Genomic DNA, 18,232 nt, shown 5'->3' with positions numbered 1-18,232 from the left:
GCTCGTGTTTCCTCATCCATGCCTCATGCTTTCTCACTGCTGCCTATATATACAACGTTAGGTCCTTGAAGGATACTGCACAACCTCCCCCCAACCCTCCTTCCCCCCCCCCCCCCCCGGGACCTCAGCACTCCCTAATTCCCCTATGTATAACTCAAACACATGGCCAAACTAAAACCTGCCCACAGAAGAGGCTCAGAGGTTAGGTGAAATGGAGTACCTGTGCTTTGGGCTGGTCGGTCTGTTTAAGACTCTTACTCTTCTCGATCTTGCAGAGCTGGGCTTTGGCCTTTTTTAGGAGGCTGGCAACCCTCTTGTCAGTCATTGGAAGCTTGTCTGCCTGAGCCAACATGGAGCCTATGGAGGAAGTGGAATGTTTAACAGTGCTAGATGAAGGAGTGGAAAGGCAGAGGGCTTTCTCCTTCTCCAGGGACGGGGCAGTTGGGCCGAGGTCCAAGTTGTTTTTTTCCAGATTTCCTCTCCCTTTCTTTATAAGTATTTTGGTTTTGACAGCTGTTGTATCCCCAAGAGTCACAGAAGCAAGATCAGTCCCAGAATCAAGTGATGAAGACTTCTTCCGCCCTGTGGCCTTTTTGGCAGAAGATGAAGTGGCACCATCTTCACCAACAACCTTCTCTTTGGAAACCCGACCCATAGGATACAAAGCCGAACTACTCTGAATTTCTGATCCCTTTTTCCTTTTCTCTTTCCTGGACTCCCGCTTATTCTCCTTCTCTCTCTCCCGGTCTCTCTCTCTACTCTTGTCCTTCTCCACGCTCTTGTCAGCATCTCGGTCTTTGGACAGCTCCTCGGGGGCCTTGTCTTTATTTCTCCCCCTCTCAGTCTGAGAGCCTGGGGTGAACCAAGGGAAGAGAGGAGTGGGACTACTTGATGAAAACGGCTCTGACGACGGAGCGCTAGTCTGCTTCCTTGCTCTCTGGCTTTTCTCTGTAGATTCCCCAGACTGAGTCAGGGAATGAGAAGGAAAAGTAAAAGTTGGGTTTAAGGCACTAGTGGCAAGAGGACTAACAGAAATGCTCAACGAAGAAGAGACAGAAGACGGGGGAGTGAGAGGTGACAGCTCAGAAGTGCTAAGCCTTCCGCTCCTTGTCCTCATGGAGTGAGAAGGAGATCTTGGCTCAGATCGAATAGGACTAAACACTTTCCTTTTTCTTTTCCTATTAGAGACTCCGGAAGAGGACGTCCCAGCAGAAGTTCGATTACTAGGCAAGGTCACGGACTCGAATATTCTAGAGTGTGCCTCACTTGGAGTGAATCTCGGAGCTCTGAGAAGAGGGCTCCTTTTGTGCATATCAAACCTTGTTCCAGAATGGAGTGGGGAGAACAACCGGGCCGAAGCAGCAGTGCCGGATGCAGAGAAGCCAGACGCAAAGCCAACGTCCTCAGGAGTTAGTGGAGGGGGGCGGAAATTATCAAATATTGGTTTGCGGATCAGACCTTCTTTGGCATACTTTGCTGAGGAAAAGTATTGTGGCTCTGACCTAGAATGCTTTAACGAAGTCCACCTGAACGTAGGCTCTCGCAAAATGGACTTGCGCTTCCCTTGCAGGGAAGCCGCAGAAGCAGGCAAAAACGGTGACGCTAAGGGGATGGTGGGGGGCATGAGCCAAGGGGTGTGGTCAGAGATGCCGGAGGCTGGCTGCAGGGGAGGGGGGGGAGTGAGCAGAGGGGGAGGGGGGGAGGAGGAGGGCTGCTGCTGGGGAGCATTCTGCAGAGCTGACAATTTCTTAGTGGTTCTAGATCCAAAACTCCTCTCTGACACGGAATACCTTCTGCTTCTCCTCTCACTGCTCTCGTTCTCGGGGGACTGGGAAACAGGCAGTGGGGTGTGAACTTCAGGGGTGTCACTGCGCTCTTCAGGGAGCGCCTGGGCCTCCTCGGAGGCCTGCGAGTCTGTGGTGGTGTCGATGCTGGGACTACTGGAGCGGGAGGAGTCTGAAGACATTTGGGAGGAGTGCTGGGAAGCTGCACTGGACTTTTCAGAAGAGCCGCAGGAAGTGGCACTGAATCTACTATTTGGGGTGGACTCGAGCCGGGCAATTTTGATGGGCGGGTCATAATCCTCGTCCTCGATGAAGCGCCGGGGCGTCTTGATGATCCTCGAGGAGATGGCGCTGACCACGGGCATGATGAACTGGCGGATGTTTTTCACCTGCGTCTTCACCTTTCTGCCTTGCAACTGAGCCGCTTCTTTTTCGATTTTCTTTTGAGCCCCCTTCTTGGCCCTCTGCAAGAGCTGCTTAGCGATTGTCGCATCGGTCCTTTTAGAAGAAGGAATAATCCTGACTGGCTTAATCCTTCGGGGGCTTTGCCTGACAACTGTCTTGTCTTCTTTCGGGAGTGGAGGGGTGCCTTCCTTGTCCTTGCGGACCTTCTGGGGCTTTTCCAGTTCCGAGCTGAGGAGGAGACCTGAAGGGGTCTTTATCCGCTCTGTGGATGGAGGCCGTCCTCGCCGACGAACGATCTGTACCCCTTTCCTTCCTATTTGAAGCTTCCCTGTCTTAAACTTAGACTTGAGAGGAGAGAGTTTACCTGCTCTTAGTTTTTTAATCTTTGTGGCTTGCTGAAACATTGCAGAAGGTGTCCGTTTAATTTTCTTTAGGCTATCTTCTCTGTTTCCCTTTGGCAGCTCTGAAATGTCTTTTCCGTGTGTTATTTTGATTTTTACTCCAGGGAAGGTGGGTGGTCTTCCTCTCTTCTTCTCTATACTTTTAGAATCTTTCTTCTTGATCTTATCTCCAGATTTGGTCTCTGATTTACTTAGAGGGGAAAACACAGATGGGTCTGGGAGGATAGCTGAATTTCGGTCAGAGCCACTTCTAGGTCTCCCACGAGGTTTTCGAGGACTAGTTTTAACTGTGTATAGAAATTAAACAATGAAGAGCATATATTTAGCCGTGTAGTTCAGGTCTTAGCGAAACTGAATATAATTTAGCACAGGCCGTTCTGTTCTGAACTCAATTTGGGTCTACTGAGTCAACACATCTTAATTGTGCTTAGTTTCTTTTCACCAAAATTTTTCCTCCAAGAAAGCAAGTTAAATAACATTCCACCTGAAAGAACGTTTAATTACTTTTTTGATATAAAAACCAAGATAAAAATAAAAAGTTTTCAAATGAGTAAGGAACCCTGAAAACTGATGTTCTTCTCATGTAACTGTAACCCCTCTGTACAGCATCTTTACAATAAAATTTAAAACAATAACAACAACAACAACAACAAAAACCGATGTTCTTACAACCTTAGATGAAGAAGACTTTTTTTTCCCTGAATTCAAAAATACTGCAGTTGCTGTTTTAAGCTATACTGCCTTGCCCTAGCCATCAAGAGGAACATTTAAGAACATGCTTCTAGGAAGTCATCTCAACTTTTCAGTTTAGAATTCAGTTTAGAATCTGAATAAATTTGAACAACAACAATACCAACTTTCACAGAAAAATGCTCTTGGACAGCTGAGCTATCTTCAACCTGTTTTACCAAAGGAAACTAAGTAAGAAAGTTTTGTCGGCTAGAAAAATATTCATCTATGAGACAAGAGAATAAGGCTACTGATAGGCTGTCACAGTGCTTGGTGAAGAAGGACACAGTGATGTGTGTGTTAACCTGCTCTCTCTCCCCTCTAGGGCTTCTTGAACTAGTCCGTACCAACTTACAGGAAGTTTTAACTTGAATAAATGACAATAGCAAACCAGCAATTTATTAGATCAGATCTCTACTAATCTAAATAAAAGGAGTTGCTTAAAAATTTATACAGCAAACTCAACGTGCCACTCATCAACTTACTCTGTAGCAACAGATTTACAAAAACAAGGCTATAGCTGGGCACCGGTGGCTCACGCCTGTAATCCTAGCTACTCAGGAAGCTGAGATCTGAGGATCACCGTTCAAAGCCAGCCTGGGCAGGAAAAGGCTGTGAGACTCTTATCTCCAATGAACCACTGGAAAACCAGAAGTATCTCTGTGGCTCAAGCAGTAGAGCACTCACCTTGAGCTGAAATGCTGAGAGGGACAGCACTCAAGCCCAGAGTTCAAGCCCCATGACCAAAAAAACTCCAAAAAACAAAAAACGGCTACATCTGCAATCCTTTCATAACTCTGTATGTTTGAAGTAGTTAAGAGTTGCCTATGCTCTATTTTCTCTTTTCTCACTTTTCAGTATTTCATAGACAACATTCTAACACGAGACCTCCCCCTTCACAGGTACCAAGAGAAATCACAGCCATTACAAACACTTTTACTATGGAGTCCCTTTCTAACAGAAATCAACTAAGGTCTTGTTGTTGAGCTTGCTTGCTTTCTTTCTTTTCTGTCTTTCTTTCTTCCTGTCTTTCTTTCTTTCCCTCCCCCTCCCTCTTTCTTTCTTTGTCAGTCCATGGGTCTGAACTCTGGGCCTGGACGCTGGCCCTCAGCTCTTCAGCTCAAGGCTAGCACTCTACCACTTGAGCCACAGCACTACTTCCAGCCTTTTTCTGTTTATGTGGTGCTGAGGAATCGAACCCAGGGCCTCAGGTATGCAAGGCGAGCGCTCTACCACTGAGCCGCCTATTGTTGAGCTTTCTAAATATAAATGCATTGCTTAGATAACCTATGAGACTTCCCACACAGCTTAAGGATTTACAAATCCATTCTCAATATATTCTAATCATAACGAATTTAACAGACCAGGAGACAACAGGGAAAATACATTGCATTTCTTAAGATGGTTTACAAAAAGAAAAGGAAAGCATTCAAGGTAAACTGACAAAGCAAAGAAAAACAATAGGACACCATCTTGGAAGAGTCATGAATTGAAACTCTTGCACAGAACCCTGGAAGATGCCTTATATTGTGTAGAGTAGAATGGAGCCTCTCAGAGAGCTTTATCATCAATTTTCTCTCTCTTTTTTGGGGGGGCGGTCGGTCATGGGGTCTGAACTCTGGGCCTGGGTGCTGTCCCTTAGCTCTTCAGCTCAAGGCTAGCACTCTACCACTTGAACACAGAGCCACTTCTGACTTTTTCTGCGTATGTGGTGCTGAGGAATAGAACCCAGGGTCTCATGCGTGCAAGGCAAGCACTCTACCACTGAGCCACCTTCCCAGCCCTTCTTCTCTACTTTTAAAAACAAGCTTTTGACAGCCAAGTTGAAAAAATAAGATAGGTGTTGGTGGCTCGTGTTTTTAATCCTAGCAACTCATGAGACTGAGATCTGAGGATCGTGGTTTGAAGCCAGCCCAGGGCTGGCAATATGGCTTAGTGGTAGAGTGCTTGCCTAGCCCGCATGAATCCCTGGGTTCAATTCCTCAGTAGCACATAAACAGAAAAGGCTAGAAGTGGCGCTGTGGCTCAAGTGGTAGAGCATAAGCCTTGAACACAGAGAAGCTCAGGGACAGAGTCCATGCCCTGAGTTCAAGCCCCAAGATTGGCAAAAAAAAAAAAAAAAAAAAAAAAAAGCCAGCCCAGGCAGGCAAGTCTCTTCTCTCCAATTAACCACCAAAAAACCCAGAAGGAGAGCTATGGCTCAAGTGGTAAAGTGTTCAGGTACAGCATCCAGACTCTGGGTTCAAGTCCCAGGTTGAAAAAAAAAAAAAAACAAGTAGAAAAAGTAAAATAGAGAAAAAGTGAAAAAGAGAAGGGAACCAGCTCTACGGTTAGCAGCAACTAACCGCTCAATCCACAACCTGTCCACATCGGTTATAAAGATATTCTGTTGCCGTCATTTTGTTTCCTGTAGATGAGGAGTTAGATCAGAAGGTCCCTAAAATCCCCTTTCTGGATTAAGTTTTAAGGTTTATTTATTTATGGCTGTCCTGGGACTTAAACTCAGGGCTTCATGCTTGCTAGGCATGTGCTCTACCACTTGAGCTTGGACTTCATCACAGCTTAAAGAGACTGTTGCCACTATCTAGAGAGCACAGGTGCTCAGACATCACTGGCTAACTCCTCCCAACTAGAATGACAATCCCACTTCCATTTGGGAAACAGAAATGGTCAACTTGAGTGTTTGAATTGTATTACTATACAATGTAACATTTAAAAAAAAAATTAGATTACCCACATCAAATCAAGCAGAACCACAGAAGAACCTAGAGTATCTCAAGATGGGGGCTGTTTTTTCCCATAAAAAGGTCTCCAGTCCTCTCCTACACACAGCTACATTAAGTGAACCATCAAATGTTATTTTCATTGAGGGTCTTCAATTAGGAAACTCAAGATGTTCTAGATGTTTTGTTGCTGAGGACAATAACAAATATAAAACACCCCATATAATTTTTAGTTTCTTTATTTTAGTACAGCATTTCAAGAGGCAGGTAAAATATAGTACCAATACTTTCATGAAATACCAATATTTTGTTTCTACTTCTTTGACAACAGACCAAATTTCATCTGTAAAAAGTAACGGCCAAATTATTCCTAGAGGCAAAAATACTATAATATATAGAATGTATAAATCTGAGGATGATCTTATCTTCAAGCATATCAGGCTTCCCAATCATTCGAAAGAAACCTCACTCCTATGCCCAAGTAGGACCAAGAGAAACATACCAATCATACTAAAGCAAACATGGTCTGACAGAGAAGCACACCCAAAAGACATCTCATTCACAAGCCACCTCTTATGCCCAAGGTGGGCAAACTCCTCCCTCCAAAGCCCCTCTCAATCTCCTAACAAATAAAACTGAAAAGCACATCCTGTGCCCAGTTGCCATACCTGAAGGAGACCTTGTGGGACTTCGCACTCTGACTTCTTCATCTGAGCCAAAACCTAAGAACTGCTCATCCTACAACAAAGGAAAATTATTTTACAATCAGAATCAAGAACATGAATGTGAACAAATCCCAAAGAAATGCCCAGAGGAGACTAATGAATTTGGAAACTTAGCTTATCCATATTAACCATCATCCAAATGGACACTATAAAATAACATAGTAAAATACATGGACCCGGCCATACAGCTTCTGTACAAATAGGAGCTGTGTAATAACTTAATTAATACATTGAAAACTCACTCTTAGTGCATAACACAAAGGAATAGTCCTAAATTTTAAACTATAGATACAACCCAAAACAAAGGACAACTTTAATTCAGATAAGCAAATCAGTGTAATGGAAGAAATATACAGCCCCAATAAAACAAATGCTTTTCAATAAGTACTTAAAACTAAAAATACACAGGGAGTAATATACCTACTAAATATTAACAGAGACTGAAAGGGCCGTAATTGTCAGTTCCTTAAGTCAGGAATTGATACTTAGATGTGATTTCTGTATATCTGATGCAGAGATTCTCCACATGTACTTTATGGCGTCATTTAAAATGCCCTGCGATAAGAGACTTAATGGTGGGCAGCAGCATTGGTGAAAGGAATCATGAACTGACCACACAGTTCCACTTGGAAAAGACTGAAAAAAAACCATCTCCCTACCTCTAGCTTTTAAGCCCACTTTCGCAAAATACAAAAGATTCACTTAACCTTTTTTGGATAAGCACTCGAGAAAGATGTTGTACCAAAGCAAGCAGATTAACAGAAATTCACTATTCAAAGTTATTTCTAGAGATACAGAAAGAGAACTTCAGACTCCAGAAACAAAATCCACATAAAATTAGAACAAAGTAAGGAATGAAGAACAAACTTGCCTGAATCTTATTTATAACCAAGTTTCAATATTTAAAGCCCACATTTTGCTCTCAGGCGCTAAACTCAAACGTGGACAGTGTCAGTGGATTTTCTGCTGAAGAGTTCTTAGTTAATTTAAAGCTGGAATCGGGCTAGTCTGCCTAATCGCTTTTCAATCAGGAATATGGTGAAAGGTAAATGTAAAATTTTAGACAAATTGTCAAGTTCAATTCTTAAAACTTAAATGTTTTTGAGGGCCAAAGTATTTGGGAGCTAGCCTTTGGAAACAATGCAACTGACACAATTCTGTGTGTGTGTGTATGCGTGCGTGTGTGTGTGTGTGTGTGTGTGTGTGTGTGTGTGTGTACTAGAACTTGAACTCAGGGCTTTGGGTTCTCACTTAGCTTTGTTGCTCAAGGCTGGTCACACCCCCAATTTTAGCTTTCTGCTGGTTAATTGAAGATAAGATTCTCATAGATATATCTGCCCAAGCTGACTTCAAACCACAATCTTGAGATTTCAGCCTTCAGAGATGCTAAGATTGCAGTGTGAGTGAGCCACTGCCACCCAGTTGCAATTCTTATTATACTCTAAAATGTGTGTGTGTGTGTGTGTGTGTTTTCTATAAGAAGAGCAGTGGGTTTGGAAGCAATAAGTCTGGGGCAGCCAATGAGGGCAGTAGTGTGTTTGGGGCAGCCAATGAGGACAGCAGTGGGTGTAGGACAGCCAATGAGAGAGTAGTGGGTGTGAGGCAGCCAATGAAGAGAGCAGTGGGTGTGGGTCCTCAGTTAGCAGAACACTGAATCAGATGCAGGAGTTAGGGGATCAGTGAACCCCAATGAGGAGAGTGGGTAGGGGACAAGGCTGTTTTTAGACTCAGTTCCAGTACATTTGGTCTCTATACGCTTAGAAAAGTTACTATCTTTCTCTCGATACCTTTATTTATTGGAGTATTATACATAGTAAATAAGGTTTGTAAATCATCTGGAAACTCAAAGGTGACATAATCTTATTTTATTGTTCTTATTTCTGTTATGGATGAGATATTAAAGAGGTGCCATGATTTGTTATAAAGAGCCCTTTGTGGGCTGGGAAAGTGGCTCAGTGGTAGAGCGCTTGCCTTGTATGCATGAGGTCCTGGGTTTGATTCCTCAACACCACATAAGCAGAAAAAGCTGGAAGTGGCGCTGTGGCTCAAGTGGTAGAGCGCTAGCCTTGAGCTGAAGAGCTGAGGGACAGCGTCCAGGCCCAGAGTTGAGTGGAGGGCCCACAACTGACCAAAAAAAAAAAAAGGGGGGGCCCTTTGTTATATGAGCCCATGTATTTAAATTGGGCATATGTATTTTATTATTTATTTACTTATTTATTTATATTGTTTATTCAGGCATTATATAAGAGCCCATATCTAAACTGGGTCTAGGTATTATTGGCGTTCAATAACCTCCCTATCATATTAGTTACAACTTAAAATTATAAATGTTTAAAGGCATGAAATAAATCACCTACAGTACAAAAGTTGCTATTTGATTAAAGCAATGTGATAGCTATTTTTCAGATCATTCAAGTTTCTAATCAAGTCATTTCTCTCCTACATTGTCTTCAACAGGTTAGAACAATATCCTAATCCATTTCACATATTAACCAACTGAAAAAGTAACTAATGAACAATTTCTAATCTTTATAAGAAATGTAAGAGAAAACAGTTATGTTTATCATCAACAACCCTAGAGGGTTACTTTGTATATTTCTAACTTTCACAAAATCTACCTACACAATCCTAACTGCAATGTGAAACTGCAACAGAAACAACAGAGTATCACAGAGCTGTCAAGAAGTAATTTAGCTATCAACATTTAAAATTTCCAAGTACTAAAAAAAAACTAACAGGAAGCATTATTTGTTTTCCTTCCAGTCTTAGTTGGGATAAGATTAGAAAAGAAGACAGAATGAGTAGGAATACAGTGGGAGAAAAAAAAAAGAACTAGACTTCTGCCTAAGACCTTCCTCTTCACTGATGAGTAGGCTGACTTCTTGAAGCATGCTTATTATTTTTTTATTTTTTGTTAATTGATGATAGGGGTCTCACAAACTTATTTGCCCAGACTGGCTTCAGACTGTGATTTTCAGATCTCAGCCTTGTGAATAGCTAGGATTAGAGGCGTGAGCCACTGGAAACTAGCTGAAGCATGTTTTCTTTTTTCTTTTCTTTTTTAAAATCAGTTCCTATTATTTAAAAGATGCAGACAGCTTGGCTAAGATCAAAAGAGCTAGCCTTGTAACTCTAAACTTCTATTTTTTCCAGAAGAGTCTTAAGGAATGCCTACTTCCAAAGCACTGGGAAGGAATACTGCAAGAGTGTTCAAAAAGACCAGTTCTAGCTGATGCACACACTGCACTGCCATCAGCAACCAGCTTCTCCTCTGGCTCCATCACTCACTGTAAATGTGTGGGTCCCTGGAGAATGTTAACAAAGTAAAAGTCCTGCCTTCCAAAGGATTCAGCCTGGCCTGGAAATCAAAACTTTGACTCTAGCTCTATCTATACATAAAAAAGAAACAAGTCCATGTTTGGCACAGCAGCAACATAAGCCTAAGTAGACCTCAAGAGATAGGCACTCTACACCTGACCCAACAAGTCCTGGGAACTGGGCCCAGACAGCCATTCTTCACACATGTATTTCCTTTCGATGATGAGCACAGCAGCCCAAGACAGAGTACAGGAAAGAGCCATAAAATCCTGCTCCTTCAGGAACACAATGTTGTTTTGGGGACTAGACCTCCAGGATTTTGACAATTCATTACTTTCAAAGATACAAAATCACCCTTGCCAAATTGAGCACTATAAAACACTATTAAATACTTCACCTCTAGTGATTATGAACAAATTAAACTATCTAATGTGAGTGAAATCTAATTATGAAAATGATAAACATGTAGAATTTATGACTCCTCCTACCCATAACTTTAAGGTAACCAGTTAAAGAACTTCCATGCATTCCTTTTCTGGTCAATTCACTTGGCTGGGAAGATGGCTAGAAATCAGAGACCAAAAGCATCTGCAGTGATTAGGTGTGACACAGTTCTTACTTATACCAGTGATAGAATTTCAACTGATAAGACTTCAATGTTCCTTCCTTCCTACCCCCATGTGAAATAGATAGCATTCAGTAAGTCCCACAATGCTTCCCAATTTACTGTAGTCAAAGGAAAGATGACCACCATGTAAGAGTTCTTCACGGGCTGGGAATGTGGCTTCGTGGTAGAATGCTTGCCTAGCATGCATAAAACTCTGGGTTCGATTCCCCAGTACCACATAAACAGAAAAAGCTGGAAGTGGCACTGTGGCTCAAGTGGTAGAGAACTAGCCTTGAGCAAAAGAAACTCAGAAACAGTGCCCAGGCCCTGAGGAGTTCAAGCCCCAGGTCTGACAAAAAGAAAAGCTTTTCACCTTTCTGGCTAAAAGTGGAAGTTCTAGAGCTATTTTGTCAATTTCTTCATTAAACGAGCTCTGCAGCCCTGGCCCATGGACAAGGCCTCGCAGGCCTGCTCCCGTCCTCCTTTCTCTGCTGTCAACAGGCTCCTTGGCACTTGAGGGCACTTGTTAAGCGGGAGGCTACTCAATGCACTCTTAAAAACCAACTGTAATCACGCGCTGCTGGCTCACGCCTGTAATCCTAGCTACTCAGGAGGCTGAGATCTGAGGACCCAGGTTCAAAGCCAGCTGGGGCAGGAAAGCCTGTGAGACTCTTATCTTCAATAAACCACTCGAAACTGGAAGTGGTGCTGTGGCTCAAACAGTAGAGCACTAGTCTTGAGCTGAAGAGCTGAGGGACAGTGCCCAGGCCCAGAGTTCAAGCCCCATGACCAACCAAAAAAATAAACTATCTTAGCATCCTCCTGTCTCTAAAATATTTATTTTTATTTTTTTGCTAGTCCTGGGGCTTGAACTCAGGGCCTGGGCACTGTCCCTGAGCTTCTTTTGCTCAAGGCTAGCATTCTACCACTGAGCCACATTCCCAGCTCCAAAATCTTTAATCTTAAGAGTCTGAAAACTCTAGCTGGGAATGTGGCTCAGTGGTAGAGTGCTTGCCTAGTATCCATGAGGTCCTGGGTTCTATTCCTCAGCACCACATACAAAGAAAAAGCCAGAAGTGAGCAAAAAGCAGCTCAGGGACAGTGCCCAGGCCCTGAGTTCAAGCCCCAGGACTGGCAAAAAAAAAAAAAAAAAAAGAGTCTGAAAACTCAAATTTCTTTAATTACAAAATTAGCTTCAATGATTCAACTGAAAACACCACCAATAAGTATAGAGTATCAAAAATACTTCTAGGGGCTGGGGTGGGAGGGCGCGCGTGCGTACACGGTGCGTAGCTCAGTTAGTAAAGCGCTGGCCAGTGAGTGAAAGCATCAGGTACTGAAGTCCCAGTCTCAGACAACAAAACAAAACAAAACAAACTTCTAATGCAAATATGGATTTTTTTTTTTTTGGTCTAGGTTTTTGGAGCTTTTGTTGTCCTGGAACTTGAATTCAGGGCTTGGGCACTCTCCTTAAGCTTTTTTTCTCAAGGCTAGTTGCTCTACTACTTGAAGCCCAGCTCCGCTTTTGGCTTTTGGGTGGTTAATGAGTCCTACAGACTTTCCTGCTTTGGTTAGCTTCAAACCTCCATCCTCCAATCTCAGCCCCCTGAGATTGCAGGTATGAGCCACTAGTGCTCATACCTGCTCATGCTTTTAAAAAAGCTTTTTATAGTGGTAGGATTTGAACTCAGGGCTGTTTGAGGCATGCCTCTAGACTTTAAAATTATTTTCTTTTCTTTTTGTTGGTCGTGGGGCTTGGGTCTGGGCACTGTCCCTGAGCTCTTCAGCTCAAGATGAGTGCTCGACCCACTTGAGTCACAGCACCACTTCCGGTTTTCTGGTGGTTAACTGGAGATCAGGGTCTCATGGATTTCCTGCCCAGGCTGGCTTTGAATGGTGATCCTCAGATCTCAGCCTCCTGAGTAGCTAGGATTATGGGTGTGAGCCACCGGCGCTCAGCTGAAATTATTTTCTTTTTTTTCTTTTTTTTTTTTTTTTTGTCGGTGGTGGGGCTTGAACTCTAGGCCTGGGCGTTGTCCCTTAGCTCTTCAGCTCAAGGTGAGCGCTCTACCACTTGAGCTACAGCGCCACTTCCGGTTTTCTGGTGGTTTTATTGGAGATAGGAGTCTCACGGTCTCTCCTGCCCGGGCTGGCTTTGAACCGTGATCCTCAGATCTCAGCCTCCTGAGTAGCTAGGATTACAGGCGTGAGCCACCAGCGCCCGGCTGAAATTATTTTCTTAAGGCAACTAGCTGTTGGTATCATCATCTATGGTTCAATCAGATGAGAAAGCCACAGGAGAACCAGGAATTACTAAGAACAACTAAAGATGAAGAGATATCCAGGAGGTAAATTGTGTATCTTAGTAGCAGTAGTTTAAAGAGTAACACCTCTCCTGTGAGAATTTATTCTATAAATTCTATAACTTCTGCTAGCACAGGTCCCTTTGTGACTCCTGTTACACGCTCTAAAAAATACTAAGGTTTTGATGTTGTATTTTAAAGACTCTCATGCCTAATTATTAGTCCTTAATTAGCAGAATGGATTTTTTTTTGCGGGGGAAACAGGTTCTCATTATGCAGTGCAGACTGGACTGGAACTCAAACTCTTCCTGCCTCAGCCTCCTGAATGCTGGAATTACAGATGTACACAAGAAGCCAGGCTAAAGGAAAGTAATCTTACAAATGTGTTACGTGTGTGTCTCCTCTGCAGTGCGTACCCTTTGAGAGAGGGACAACTTCCCAGTTCCCTTCTGTATTCCTAGTATCTGGGGCCTGATAGAAGTTTGTAAAATGAAATTAAAAGAACTGCAATAGACTAACAGCTTAAAAACCACTGGACACTACGATGGCGATAATGCAAGACTATAAATACTAATGAAGTCTAAAGAATTAAGCAACATGATCTCATTTTAAGATAATGCAAAGAACCACAGCTGGGAGGGGCGGTGGCTCAGGGCGGAACAAGGGTTTAGCATGCAGCAGACCGTGTGTTCAATCCCCTCCATGAAAACAAACACGTAAACCACAGAGGAAGACCATTTTATACCTATTAGAATGGCTATTATTAAAAATAAATGATAGAATATGGTGGAGAATATTGAGGGAAATGAGCCTTTGTGTTAAAATAGTACAGCCATTTTGGAAAATAACAGTTAAAAAAAAACTATAGAAATACCATATAATCCAACACAGCTACTTCTGTGTATCTTGCCAAAGACCTGACATGGGTACCCTGAAGAGACATTTCAGTACTATTCATATTAGGTGGGAGATGGGAACAATCTGAGTGTTCACCACAGATGCTGGGTAAGGAAAATGTGGTACATACACATAACAGAATACTATATACACTTTAAAAAGGAGGAAGTCCGGCCATCCTTACTTAGTCAGATGGATGGAACTAGAGGACAGTATGCAAAGTAAGGGCAGGTAAATACTGAGGATCTCACTCGTGTGTGGAATGTAAAGTGGCTGGGTCATATAAACACAGTAAAAAAAAAAAAGATGGTTAGCAGAGGCTGGGAGAGGAGGAGGAGGAGAAAGGGGGAGGACAGATCTGATCACAGGCTACAAAGCTGAAGTTTGACTAGAGGGATGAGCTTCAGTGATAAACTGCATCACACTATGGCAAGTTCCTAACAGTGTGTTGTATATTTTAAAGTTGCTTTTACAAAATCTGTTCTTTTTAACATTCTCCCCATAATAAATATGTTCATCAGCTTGACCAAATCTCTCTCTCTCTCTGTCTCTCTCTGTCTCACCCTGGGACTTGAACTCAGGGTCTGGGCGCTGTTCCTGAGCTTTTTCCCCTCAAGGCTAGTTTTACTACTTGAGCCCCAGCTCTACTTCAGATTTTTTGGTAGTTTAAGGACGTGGAATGTCACCTGTGACATTCCCAAAGCCAGCTCAATGCAGTGATGGAGGCAGGCGGAGCCAAACTACAGAGAGTTAAGGTGAGAAAGTGGGAAAATAGGCCAGATGCCAGTGACTCACACCTGGAATCCTAGCTACTCAGGAAGATGTGGGTCTGGCAGTTTGAAGCCAGCCCAGGCAGACAAATCTGTGAGACTCTTATCTCCAATTAATCATCAAAAAGCCCAACAGAGCTGCGGCTCAAAAGGTAGAGAACTGAGCAAAAAAGCTCAGGGACAGGAAGAATACCAAGACCTGAAGTTCAAGCCTCAGGACTGGCAGCGCATGCATACAAAGAATAATGGGGAAAGTTCAGCAGCACCTAACTCTCAACTCCCCTCTGACCTAGCCCTGGAGGCTACTGAAACCTTGCTGGGAGCATGGCTCAAATGCTAGAGCACCTGCCTAGCAAGTGTGAAGTCTTAAGTTCAAACCCAGTATAAGAGGGAGGAGGAAGGCAGGAAGGAAAGGAGGAAGGAAGGAAGCAAGCAAGCAAGGAAGGAAGGAAAGAAGGAGGGAAGGAAGGGGGGAGGGAGGGAGGGAGAGAGGGAAGGCAGGCAGGCAGGCAGACAGACAGACAGACAGACAGTAGAGTTGGGAGACAAGGGAGAGAGGGAGAAGAAGAGAGAGGAAAAGAAAAATGAGGCAAAAATGAATAGCAGAGGGGCTGGGAAGGTAGTTCAGTGGTAGAGTGCTTGCCTTGCATGCATGAAGCCCTGGGTTCGATTCCTCAGCACCACATAAGCAGAAAAAGCCGGAAGTGGTGCTGTGGCTCAAATGGTAGAGCACTAGCCTTGAGCTAAAGAGCTGAGGGACAGCGCCCAGGCCCAGAGTTCAAGCCCCACGATTGACAAAAAAGAAAGAAAGAAAGAAAGGAAGGAAGTGAGAAAGAGAGGAAGGAAGGAAGGAAGCAAGGAAGGAAGGAAGGAAGGGAAAAGAAACAATAAATAAATAGAAGATACTAAGTCAATAAGTAAGCATCAAGGGGTCCACTTTGGGGTAGACTAGGAAAGGCCTCTCTGAGGTGAGTTTACCAGGGGTTGGTAAACTAAGAGCCATGAGCCAAATGAGCCTATCTTTTGTTTGGTCCATGGTCTAAGATTAAAATGAAAATTTGCTATTCTAAATAGTTGAAAAATATTTCATGCATATAAGAATTACATGTAGGAAGTGGCGCTGTAGCTCACGTGGTAGAGCGCTTGCCTTGAGTTGAAGAGCTGAGGGACAACGCCCAGGCCCAGAGTTCAAGCCCCACGACCGACAAAAAAAAAAAGAATTACATGTAAACACAAATATCAGAGTCCATAAAAGTTTAACTGGCAAGCAGCCATTCTCATTCATGTACGTATTGTCTGCGGTTGTTTTTGCACAACAGAGAACATCTGGCTCCTTGCAGAAACAAAACTCAGGACCTGGTAGACCTGAATGAGCAGAAGACAGATCTGAATGACCTTGATGGATAGTGTTCTAGGCAGATCCCAAGAGCACAAGTCCAGAGACAGCAAGTGCAATGTGTAGAGCAGATGAAAAAAAAGTCAGCACAGCTTTGTAGCAGAATGAAGAAGGCAGGGCACAGTGGCTCACAGCTGTACTCCCAGCTACTTAAGAGGCAGAAATTGGGAGGCTCATGCTTTAAGGCCAGCACAAGCAAAAAGTTAGTAAGAGTTCCATCTCAACCAACAAGGCATGCTGGCCTCTACCTGAGTTCCAACATGGGGAAGCTATAGCAGAAGGGTGGTTGTCAGAGGCCAGACCCGGCAAAAAAGAATAATAATCAATCATCATCATCATCTAACCTTACCAGAAATAACAAACAAAAAACAGAAAAGATCACTGAAAAAAGTAAGCTAGCCTCCCATGGCTTTGATGAATTTACCCTAGCAGTACTGGGAGTCACTGCCAATTTCAGTGTGAATATGATCTGGGATTGGAGTTCAGAGTTGCCCTGTGAGCAAACTTGGGCGAGGAAAGAACACAAGCAAGGAGAGGAGAGGGGAGTCCAGCCAGGAGAGAAGAGGGAATGCGTACAGGGCAACCTTGAGTAGATAAATGGAAGAGACATAAGGTTGCAGAGGATGGAGTGGTACTAGTTCCCACTTAACAGGGAGGAAAGTCCTCTGAGAGGGTTTTCAATCTCTTTGTTCATTTTCTCGGGGTCTGCCGCCAGTGACTCAGAAAGTGACACATCAGGGTGGAGCGTCTGCACCACCGCGCTGAGGACAAGCCCGTCAGTACCAGCTCTGAGCGCTTCAGCCCCCAAACAACAACTTCCGAAGTACTTGGCAAAGAACTAGGATTTTGGTGCTTTAGATCCTGTTTTGTTTTGTTTTGTTTTTTTGGTCGTGGGGCTTGAACTCTGGGCTTGGGCACTGTCCCTCAGCTCTTCAGCTCAAGGCGAGTGCTCTACTGCTTGAGCCACAGTGCCACTTCCAGTTTTCTAGTGGTTCATTGGAGATAAGTCTCATAGACTTTCCTGCCCAGGCTGGCTTTGAACGCTGATCCTCAGATCTCAGCCTCCTGAGTAGCTAGGATTACAGGTGTGAGCCACCGGCACCCAGCTTATCCTGTTATGTTTTAAGTGAGGTTATTAGAAAGAAATTAGAAAGTTCCCTGAAGAGGCATGATCAATGCTCAAGGCCTAGCACTTGGTCATCTGCCTGCAACATAAAAAGGCATTCCTTAAAAAAATAAATTTGAGGGGCTGGGAAAGTGGTAGAGGGCTTACCTTGCATGCATAAGACCCTGGGTTCGACTTCTCAACACCACATAAACAGAAAAAACTGGAAGTGGTGCTGTGGCTCAAATGGCAGAATGCTAGCCTTGAGCTGAAGAGCTGAGGGACAGCGCCCAGGCCCAGGCCCAGAGTTCAGGCCCCATGACCAACCAAAAACAAAACAAAACAAAACAAAAAAAATTTTAGGGCTGAGAATGTGTTAGTGGTAGAGTACTCACCTAGCAGGAAGCCCTAGGTTCAATTCCTCAGTACCATATAAACAGAAAAAGCCGGAAGTGGCACTGTGACTCAAGTGGTAGAGTGCTAGCCTTGAGCAAAAGAAGCTCAGGGACAGTGCCCAGGACCAGAGTTAAAGCCCCAGGATTGGCAAAAAATAAAATAAAATAAAATTAATCATTTTCCAAACTCTGTTCATCTCTCATTTTGCAGAGTGCTATATTTACAAATGTCATTTATGAAAATGAACCACTGTATTGTCATTTACTAGGAAAAATGTAGAAGCACCTGTAAATCACCTCCCAAAGTGGAACAGAAAAATAATACTGCTGAACAGGAGGGAAAAGCTGGGAGAGAATGAAGGAAGGAGTAACATTGTCCAAAAAGAAATGTATTTATTACCTGACTCAGGAAACGGTGACCCCTCTGTTCATCACCTTTATAATAACAATGAAAAACACTGCTAAATCCGTAAGGGGAAGTGTACTCAAGCATGACCACATGCAAATATCAAGAAATAAACTTTTGGGAGGGTTGGTACTGGCATTTGAACTCAGGGCTGCTCGGCTGTATGGCTTCAGCCACGGCCTCAGTCCAAGAGGCGAACTTTTTAAGCCAAGGTGCTACTGAATTTCAACTGGTCAGGAGATGTATACAGTTATTGTGCTGACATCAC

At 43.5% G+C, this 18,232-nt stretch overlaps 1 protein-coding gene across 4 annotated transcripts in view; it reads right to left on the bottom strand.

The window, feature by feature from the left end:
• Positions 1-18,232, bottom strand: part of LOC138838986 (histone-lysine N-methyltransferase 2A-like) — a 77,981-nt gene that overhangs the window by 44,055 nt on the left and 15,694 nt on the right. For all 4 annotated transcript variants that reach the window (XM_070038590.1, XM_070038586.1, XM_070038589.1 and 1 more), the window contains 2 exons: positions 6,711-6,780; positions 221-2,877 (listed from right to left, as the gene is read on the bottom strand). In XM_070038590.1, the coding sequence (XP_069894691.1) occupies positions 221-2,877; positions 6,711-6,780 (2,727 nt within the window). The remainder of the gene's footprint in view (positions 1-220; positions 2,878-6,710; positions 6,781-18,232) is intronic.

This window comes from Dipodomys merriami, unplaced genomic scaffold (assembly GCF_024711535.1).
Source record: "Dipodomys merriami isolate MVZ:Mamm:240054 unplaced genomic scaffold, mDipMer1.0.p SCAF_29, whole genome shotgun sequence".
Classification (NCBI taxonomy): Eukaryota; Metazoa; Chordata; class Mammalia; order Rodentia; family Heteromyidae; genus Dipodomys; species Dipodomys merriami.
Note: the sequence above shows the minus strand (reverse complement) of the source record. Positions and strands in the feature narration are given on the sequence as shown.